Consider the following 10,226-nt stretch of genomic DNA (forward strand, 5'->3'; position numbering starts at 1 on the left):
AACTCAGTTCAAAATATGATCAACTTTTTCCTCATTTTTTACCCACTTCTCACTTTCAACTCTTTCGTGCCCTCTCAACTCTCTTGTTCTCTAACCCACCTTTTACCACCGCTTGGAGACACTAATTTATCATGAAATATTAGATTATCCATGGTGAGGGAGGCGAGAGGGAGAAGAGAGACCCAAGATGGACTGAATGAGGAGAGGGTAAGAAAAGGCTGATAACATGGGGAAAAAAACTCCACTCTACATATGATTTATTTTCTTAGTATTTTTTAGCCACTCATCACCATCTCCTCATTTATGCCTTCTTAAGTCTCATATTCTCTCCCCTTCCATACACTTGTCTTATTACATGCAAAACTGATATTCCATGGAAAAAAATTCTTGGTAATATGGCCCGTTTGGGAAGGATAAACCTTTCCAGAATGCTTTTTACAAAGCTTGATTACACATGTAAAAATGAGTAAATTGAACAAGGGCGGTGGTTCAAGTAATATTTAGAGGGACTTTTAGTTTATAGTGATATTCCTATACATAAGCCAATCACCATTTAATTGTTTGAGACGGAAAATTTTCCTAAGAAATTTTTTCTACCACATATTTTTCCTGCAATCGAAAGTTGGTATAGAATAGACAAACAAAAGAGGTGGAAATACCATTTCCTATCAGAAAATTGGCACATATTATTCCTTAAATCTATTCGTTCTTTAAGAAAATTGGCACTTAAATCCAATAAATGGAAAAAAAAATTAATTAATTTTGGATTTTTAAGCTTAATATGGAGGCATTAAACAGGATTTTTCATGAATTATGAAGCCATTTAATGCTCTACAGCATCACAATTTAGGTAACCATTGCATGATCCTGATACAGTTCCCTGAATAATAGGATTCTGAATTCTGAATGGCATTCAAAGAAAAGGCAAAGGAAAAAGGTCTAAAACAACATCAACCTTACGCAAGAGAAGATAAATATGTAATAACTAGAGCAACCATGCAAGAGAGCTCCATCGGCAAAGCTGCACTCAATAAAGCCTCCACTTTACTGGACCAGAGAAGGACAGAAAATTGACACGCTGCATTATTATTGCAGTGAACCAAATCCCATTTGTTAAAAGCTCTATTTTCCATGACACGCTGCATTATTATTGCAGTGAACCAAATCCCATTTGTTAAAAGCTCTATTTTCCATCACCAGTCATCTCTGCTCATATGAACTTACAAGCCATTGAGACCCATATCATGCACCCTCTGGAGTTTTTTATTTTTATTTTTTTAATGGTGCCCTCTCGAGATGTTAACCATAGAAAATCAGATCTTGTATAATGCCATGCCTGGTTCAAGTAAACTGTTTCTGATATAGTGATAGATAAAGGCAAGCATGGAACTGGAAATGGTGAATATCTCAATACTTTCATGAGGAAAAGTCCAAGAGCATTAGCAAATGATGGCGACCATTGGTGAAGTGATGAACCCCTGATTGTTGCTGCCAAGTATTGTTCCGCAGTCGAGGCACCCAATCAAAATTCATATTTAGGAATTAGGACGATCCCATTAGTTCGCACATTTCTGCTTCATATTTAAGAGTTAGGAGGGTCCCATCAGTATGACATCCGCTACAGAAAATAGGTGACATTTTCTGAATTGCATCTGCTGTTCAAAGACCAGGATTAGGCATCACAGTCCATACAGGAAAAAAAAGAAAAAAAACCAAAACCACTTTTGCTCTACAAGGACGGAATCAAGTAAGAACAAATCCAAACAGACTTGAAAAAGGCTACTGCAGTTTGGAAAATGCATTTGTCTGCGTGAAGGCCAAGGATTTAGGGTTTGGGGTCTAGGGTTTAAAGAATGAAAAGAAGTAAAAAGTAATGATCCATATGGGTTGAAGCAAGGATACAGGCATAGGATAAATTTAAAGAGTTCTTCTAATGATCAACCTTTATCAAACATATTTTGCATCTGAACAAGTACATATGCCATGCATTGTGGACGATTAGACCACGAGAAGCAAAGGAGATGAAGTTGCTAAGAAATAGAAATTTGCACAAAAATTCCTTGGGAGAGAGTAATGGAAAAATTCCAATATTATGTTGGAAAGGAGGTTCTAAGAGATGAATGAGCAACAACTTAAAATCATGCCAAGAGTTGGTTAATCCTCCAGCAGAAAAGGAGATAGTTGGGCCGAAGTGGTATCTTCAAAACAAAGTGGAATGTGGCTGTACGTTTCTCACATCAACCAGGCATAGGTTTTCAACAAATATTTGCTCCTCTTGTCACACAGCCTATAATTGTTGCCCAAATTCGAAGCAAGAACATCTACATCCATCAAATCTCAAATCTAAAGTTAAAACTAGAAGAAATGGCAAATAATGGTGTTCAGCACATCAAAAAAAGGTCAAAGCTAAACAGTCAGCATCACTAGGGCCACATTTAGGATACCCATTTATCAGGTAACAATTCAAGCGAGGGAAACACAAGAAATGAATGCAATCAAGAAACTTTTTTCCAATGCAATCAAGAAATAGTATACCAAAGAGAGCATCACTGACAAATTTTCCATGTGAGCAAAAATTCCAAACCGAGTAAGAAGGTTATAGTGGCGTTGATTGTGCCAGAAACACATACGGTAAGAATCCTACATCTAGTGAGACGGAAATTCTTTCCAAGATGGTCAATGAACCACTAATGACAGCTCTATCAGGAAATAATTCAGATGTAGATCAACAATATTGGCATGCTTTCAAAATGCATGGTTAATAAGACCATGAGAATCAAAGCGATATAAGTAGCCTGATGTGTCGGGTATTCACCGTAAAATCTTTCTACCACCATCTTGACCCTCACCCTCTCTCCTCGCAGCTAGCCAGAGAGCATTCTGGTACTTCCTAGGGCATGCGTGTTCGGGTGGAGTGGAGTGCAGTGCAGTGCAAAATAAGATTCAGATGGTGGATCATCTTTGTAATCACCATATGCTTTTTGTTGATCATTGTGCCTTATGTATAGAGGCAGGAGAGTCGGTTGATCATACATTCTTAGTTCTTACACTGCAGGTTTGCCAGAGAGATCTGGTGTCGGGTTTTTGGGAGATTTGGTTAATCGTGGGTCTTCCCTAAGCCGTTGATAGATCTCCTAGATTGTTTGGATATTAGATCCATGGAGGAGCAAGGAGAGGATACTATGGACAGTTGGCCTTGGTATGGGCTATTTGGAACCAATGAAATGACAGGACTTTCATGGGATTGATTAAAATCCCGGCTTGGTTAAAATCCTGCAACAAATTTTCACAAAAATCATATCGTTAATCATTGATTGGGTTAAGATTCCTGTCTTCCTACTCTTAGGTTTATCTCCAGTTCTGACTTATGGAGATGTTGGAGAGAGATTTGCAAAATTAGAAAGAACATGGAAGCTACTACGCCGCAATGGTCCCCTCCTGATCAAAGGTTAATGAAGCAAAACTTCGATGGATCGAGTCTAGGCAATCCAAGACCTCCAGTTATAGGAGGGGTTTTTAGGGACTACCGGAGCATGACAAGGAGAGCTTTCTCCGGCCCAATTGGGATCACAGATTCTTTTGAAGCCAAGATGAGATCGGTATTGCAGGACATCAGATTAGTCGAGTAGGGTGATCTAAGAAGATTAACTCGCTCAATGTAATCAGATGGTTGGATGGCAGCCACCCTTGGAGGTTTGATGCTATGCTAGATGAGATCCATGAGCGAGTAGCAAACTCTCATGTTCGTTTTCATCATGTGCTAAGATCGGCCAACAGTGACGCAGATAGAGTAGCTCAAGCGCGATTGGGCAGAGAGAGACTAGAGATCTTTGATTTCCTCCCTCCTTGAGAGCCTTTATTGTTTTTGTTTGTATTCATTCTTTTTCTGTCTTCTGTTATGCTTTTGGTCTGAACACCTAGGTTGAGACTTCTTATCTTTATTTTAGTAAAGTTGTTCTCACCATTCAAAAAAAAAAGAGAGACCATGAAGGGCCATAGTAGGAAATCTCATACATAACACCAAGAATCAGAGCAAATGATAGTTAACCCAATTATCAAGGCATTGCAAAAAAAATAAGCTGAGGTGCACCATGGTTTTGAAAAAGAAAAAAAGGCTAATGCAAAAGAGAGATTTGAACTATATCGTAAGTTCGTACCCAACATCAAAGTCACAAATATTTCGAAAAAACCCAAAATTGTAGCAAAGCACAAATGCTTGGGAGCACAACCATGACAACAAAAAAGGCAAGAAGCTCAAGTAGTATGAGAAGAGTTATGAGTCTACATGAAAATTTTCAATACTATGGGTTCAGTATCCAATATTAGCTTACGTCTCTCATTATTTGAATTACAAGGACCACCCTCAAAAGAATTGCCTTTAGTTGAGTCGATATCCCAACCTCCATTAACAAGACCCAAATAGGTTCTTTTGCCAGGTTGATTCATGGATTTAGTTAATATCTAGTTACTCTAATATTTTGAGGCGGTTAGTAGAGGTCAGGAAAGGTTATTAGTAATTAATTATTTCTTGTTCCAATAAATGAGACAGATCATTGCATTGCATGAGTGTTGACAATTGTCAGTAATTGTTAAGAGGGATAAAACTTAATTCAGTAGGGCAAATAATGACAAATATTGCATTCAGATATTTATCAAGATAATCCAAAGATTTTTATTGGGATAATATCAGGAAAATATAACAAGAAATAATTGCATATAATAAAAAAACATATATTGTATCAACGTATAAGAGATGAAATTTTTCATTGTAATAGAATATGTATTTCTTGTGATATATTCATTTCAATTGGATAATATCTACCTGACACTTAGATTTTACCATTGACATTGACTTTCAACACATGTAAACACACTACTAGAAAAGCCAATTTAATGTGGGTGTGTCAACGTATCAAGTACAAAATATTTATTACAAATCCTATTAATTAAATATTGTTTTAACTCTCTCTTTTCTTTTCTTTTTTTGAATAGTAATATTGTTTTAACTCTTATTTTATTATTAACTTCTTTTACCCATTCTTTAATTAATACTTGTTGTTATCCACTCCTAAAACTAAATTATAAACACACTCTTCCTCTAATATTATATTCATTGCATGCATGTCGGTCTCTCTTATCTGCTACATATTGGAGACTGAAGAGAAGTAGACTAGTGCTATCATGGGGTGTCGAATAGAAAGATGAAAAGTCCATAATTATAGCTATGATTGATAAATTCACAGTTATCGGATTATCTTGGCTTGTTAAATGAATACCATATTTATCTTGGTGCACATTATGAATGGTTATCAATAAGTTTCTATGTCTGTGTATGTAGGGGTATTTCCCCGAGTCTCGATGTTTAGGGTTGTCGTATCGGACATCACGTATGCGTATCGACACTTGACGTGTGAATCCGTGTCCATAGATCATAGGTGATAATATCACAATAAATGTTCAATCTATTAGAAACTGTTAGTTGCAGATGACATAGTATTACATGACGAAACCAAAGCAGGAGTTAATGCTAAGTTAGAGTTATGGAGAACTACTTTGGAATCCAAAGGTTTTAGACCGAGTAGGACTAGGACAGATTATATGGAGTGCCACTTTAGTAATGTAAGGAGGCGGGGCGAGGATGTAGTAAATATGACTGGACAGGAGGTACCTAAGAGGGATATCTTTCTCTATCTTGGTTCAATCCTACATAAGTAAGGAAAGATTGAAGATTATGTTAGCCACAGAATAAGAACAAGTTGGTTGAAGTGGAAGCATGCTTCAGGAGTTCTGTGCGACCGTAAAATACCTACAAAGTTGAAGGGAAAGTTTTATAAGACAGCTGTGAGGCCAGCCATGTTGTGCGGCTCAGGATGTTGGGCCGCCAAGAAGCAGCATTTGCATAAGATGAGTGTGGCAGAGATGCGAATGCTTAGATGGGGGTGGCACCAATTGAGCAGAAGATGAGAGAGCACCGCTTAAGATGGTTTGGGCATATCCAATGAAGACCTTTGGATGCTCCGGTGAGAATAAGTGACTCGTGCCAAGTTGGAGGAGTAAAAAGAGGAAGGGGCAGACCGAAAACAACTTGGGTAGAAACAATGAGGAAAGACTTGATGGCTAGGAACATAATAGAGAACATGACCTTGCATAGAAGAGAATGGAAGAAAATGATCCATATAGACGAACCCAACTAGTGTCAGGATTACACTTAGTCAATTTGAGCCGGCTAGACTCTTTCACCTTCCTCATGAAAATTTTCTAAAGGATTCATTAACTGACCCCGACTAGTTTGGGACAAAGGCTTAGTTGAGTTGAGTTAGAGTTGACAAACTATAGGAACACTTTCATTCCTTTGGATGACAATTATAATATGAACTCAAACATAATAAGGGAGTAAGATAATAATACAAGGAGTTCAAAGGAGGAATAACCTCCATAATGGCATTTTCTAATAATATAACCTTGTGCACAGATTCAAATGAAAAGTACAAATAATTAAATCTTTTGTTGTTACACAGCATATTAAAGAGATATTGGGCAGTACATCAACGCAAGATATACACGTTATCTTTCCATTCATGCAATAGTTATAAATTAACAAGAAAGTACAATAACTAAATCATCACAGTTGGCAGATATCGGGCAGTACATCCATGCAAGATATGTTAAATCACCACAGTTGGCCACAAGTAAAACCACACCTCACTCATCTACAATGATCAACATCATTGTCTATCTAGCTTGAGCAGCGTAGCCATATGTTGCAGGGGAAGAATTCGAATCAATAACAACCAACATAGATCAGTGTTCACATAATCATGAATGATAAGCAGGCTAAAGGCTTTGAATTTGACACACACAATCAAGAGAAGCATGATGCCAATGTATATCTTTTTATTCGGATGAAAGTTCTACCATCTGCAAAAGTGTAATCTCACAATAGTTAGGCAAAAGAAAATATTAGCTAAAATATTGAAAAATTATTTTATAATTAGAGTGTTATCAATCTTCACTTCACCAGATAAAATGTGCAGCAAAATGGATAATAGAAGAAAATTGCTGTCATGATAGCACCTGATTAACTCTACAACACCTGATAAAATTAGTGCCAACTGTTAATATTTCAATAATACACATTGTTTCTTTCACAAAGTATAGCTAACATTATAGTATGTAAGGAATCAAAGCTTCCGTGCCTCCTCTAGTAAGGAAATCTTAAGGATATGGAACATAAGGGCAGAAGGAAAAAAATGAAAACAGATAATAAACTTTTGTACAAGCATGCTACCTTTCTAGCTGATACACCCATCAAGGACACATGAGTAAGTTTGGTGTCCTGTGGGAAAGGGGCAGCATCAAGTATAATTTTCCCGATGAATCAACGCCACCAACAATCACAATGTTCAACGCCACCAACAATCGTAATGTTAACCCACATGCGTTGGATTGTTATGCAAATGTCAAGTATGGTATAACAGTGTCTGGAACCAATTCCACCATACAACAACAGCAACAAACTTGTGATGTACAAACGCTCTCATGTTTCTCCATTTGGTACAACATAGCCAGTAGTGTCCATTATTAAACCCCTTCTTCTCATATCATTCTGTAGTTCATAGACTTCATCCATATCTCCAAAATCAATGTACTTTCTTATCAGACACATATAAACAGCCTCATCAGGAGAAACACCATTTCCAATCATCTCAGACAGCAACCGCCTAGCCTCTTTCACTTTACCATTATCACATAATCCCCATATCAATGAAGTGTAAGCATGTAGATCAAGTTCAATACCAGTTTCAACCATTTTGTTAATAATATTGAAAGCTTCTTGAACACTGCCATGCTTAAAGTTCCCGTCCATCAGAGCTGTGTAAGCAACTTTATCTGGCGTCATACCCTTTTCGAGCATCTCATCAAAGAGCTTCTTAGCTTCCGCCAAGCAGTTATTCTTACAAAACCCATCAAAGAGGGCTGTATATACTAATACATTGGGTTGCAAACCCATTTCTTTCATCCTATCAAAATGGTTATTTGCTTCTTGGATTGATCCATCTTTGCACAGTCCATCAATTAATGCACAATATGTCACAACAGTAGGAACAACACCCAAATCTAGCATTTTATGAAACAAATTGAGAGCTTCCGAGGCTTTTCCTGCCTTGAAATATGCATCCATGAGAGTCGTATATATAACATTATTGAGCTTTAGACTGCACTTTGTCATTTCAACAGTTACAAGCTCAGCTTCTTCGAGCTTCCCTTGGTTGCAAAGACCCCAGATAATAGTTCCATATAATGATAAATCAGGTTTGATACCCTTTTCTCTCATTTCTTTCAACAATTCCATAACCTTTTCTGTCATCTTATTCTTGAAATAGCCATGAACAAGGGCCGTGTAGGTTAAATGGTTAACAACCACTCCACCTTCTAGCATTGCCCTGAAAACTTCTTCGGCTTTATCCGTCTTTCCTTCTTTACAGAGGCCATCAACTAAAGCTGTGTAGGTAACAATATTTAAATTAACTCCCACATGTTTCATTTCATTAACTAGGTTCAGTGCTTCATTAAGATTACCTGCTTTACAGTTCCCATCTATAAGAGAAGTGTATGTGAACTCGTTAGGAATAATACCTCTCACTCTCATATCCACAAAAAACTTGATTGCTTCTTTCATCATCCCTTCCTTGCAAAAAGCATCAATAAATGTACTAAAAGTTACAACATTGGGTTTTATTTCATTTTTCTTCATTTCACTGAGATACCCAAATGCCTTCTGCAACTGTTCGAATTTACAAAAACAGTTAATAAGTGCATTGTAAGTTATAACGTCAGGATCGCAACCCATCTCTTTCATTTCCTCAAATAGAAATTCTGCTTCTTTTAGCTCTCCAAACTTACCATGCCCATCAATCATAGAATTGTATGTTATAACATCTGGCATGCAACCTCTCTCTTTCATCTGGGAGAACAAGCCTCTCGCAGTGTTCAAATCTCCCTCTTTACACGCAACATCTATCATTATGTTGTAGGTAAAGACTGTTAGGGCTATCTTTGCCGCAATCATGTCAGCAAAGAACTTCCTTGACATGTCCCAATGACGCAACTTGGAAAGGCGATGCAAAAGAATATTACAAGAACGAGCCTTTGGGAAAATCTTGATCTCCCTCATCCTCGAAAAGCAGTCACTCGCTTCTTCAAGCAACCCGAGCTCTGTCAAGACGATAAACAGAGCATCAAAAACACCAATTCCCGTGTTACAGATGCTCCTAGTTGCTCTCAGCGTATCGAAAACATCTGAATCTAACGAAATCTGTCTAGAAGTAATCAGAATTTTGAGTAGTTCTTGAGCTTGAAAATACATTCCAGACCTAAATAGTATGTGAATGAGGATACAATGTGACTCTGTTGTGTGACGAAAACCCTTTTGCTTTCCTGCCCAGTTGAAGAAGTTGAGTGATAATTGTGCATCATCCTTCAACTCAATCAAAACCCTAGAAACCCTAATAGGATCCAAACAAGAACCAAACAAAATACTAACTCTTAAATCATCCCACCTCTCTTCTCTGACGATTTTACGTATCGAATCCTTATCTAAATCTTGGACTAACTCGTTCGATTTGGTTTCGGTTGTGAAAGGAGATCGAATAAAATGGACAAAACTGGTGAATGAGAGAATAACAGAGATAGGAAAAGGAGATGTTTTTGGGAAGCGATGAGGACGAGGTATTGAATTGTTGAGGAAATGAAGAGAACGTTTGGAATTAGGGATTGAAAAAAAGATGCTTACTTTTGAAGTTCTCCGTCCAATGCTGTGGCTCATGAAAACAAACATAGAATTTCTAATGTGGCTCATGAACAAAAGATGATGCTTATTGTATTGCTAATATTGGTGTTCTGTTTTTCTCTCTTCTTCTTCCATAGAATTTCTAGGGTTTCTGCAATGACAGATGTAACCTGGTGAGTGAGGAAAACAGAGTGCACACAAAGAGTCTCGTTAGGAGGACGATCACCGTTGATTTGTCCCACGTGGTCAGACCCCCATGTAAAGGATTAACTAGGAGTGCAACTTGGGTCGGTTAGGGCCAACCTGACCCGACCCGATGAACCGTTTTTTTCCAACCTGAACACGACCAACATGATTTCCAACCCAACAAGGTTCAACTCAACCCGACCCAAGGAACCTTTTTTACAACCCAACCCGAACCCGAACTGACCTGAGT

General features: G+C 37.7%; 1 protein-coding gene across 5 annotated transcripts; it reads right to left on the reverse strand.

The window, feature by feature from the left end:
• Window positions 1–756: 756 nt before the first annotated feature.
• EMB2794 (Tetratricopeptide repeat (TPR)-like superfamily protein) lies at window positions 757–10,226 on the reverse strand. 5 transcript variants are annotated; one of them, XM_077380198.1, is made up of 4 exons: window positions 7,289–10,226; window positions 7,019–7,093; window positions 6,702–6,918; window positions 757–1,652 (listed from the first exon to the last, which is right to left on the reverse strand). In XM_077380198.1, exon 1 carries the CDS (start codon window positions 9,857–9,859, stop codon window positions 7,538–7,540), a length of 2,322 nt encoding a protein of 773 aa, XP_077236313.1. In that variant the 5' UTR covers window positions 9,860–10,226; the 3' UTR covers window positions 757–1,652; window positions 6,702–6,918; window positions 7,019–7,093; window positions 7,289–7,537. The 5 variants fall into 5 exon arrangements, with proteins under 5 accessions (XP_077236313.1, XP_077236307.1, XP_077236329.1 ...); XM_077380192.1 differs by having other exon boundaries at window positions 757–1,655; XM_077380214.1 differs by lacking the exon at window positions 7,019–7,093 and having other exon boundaries at window positions 757–1,655.

The sequence above is a fragment of the Tasmannia lanceolata genome, unplaced genomic scaffold, assembly GCF_043159265.1.
Source record: "Tasmannia lanceolata isolate RefF3 unplaced genomic scaffold, GAP_Taslan_0.1 ptg000002l, whole genome shotgun sequence".
Lineage (NCBI taxonomy): Eukaryota > Viridiplantae > Streptophyta > Magnoliopsida > Canellales > Winteraceae > Tasmannia > Tasmannia lanceolata.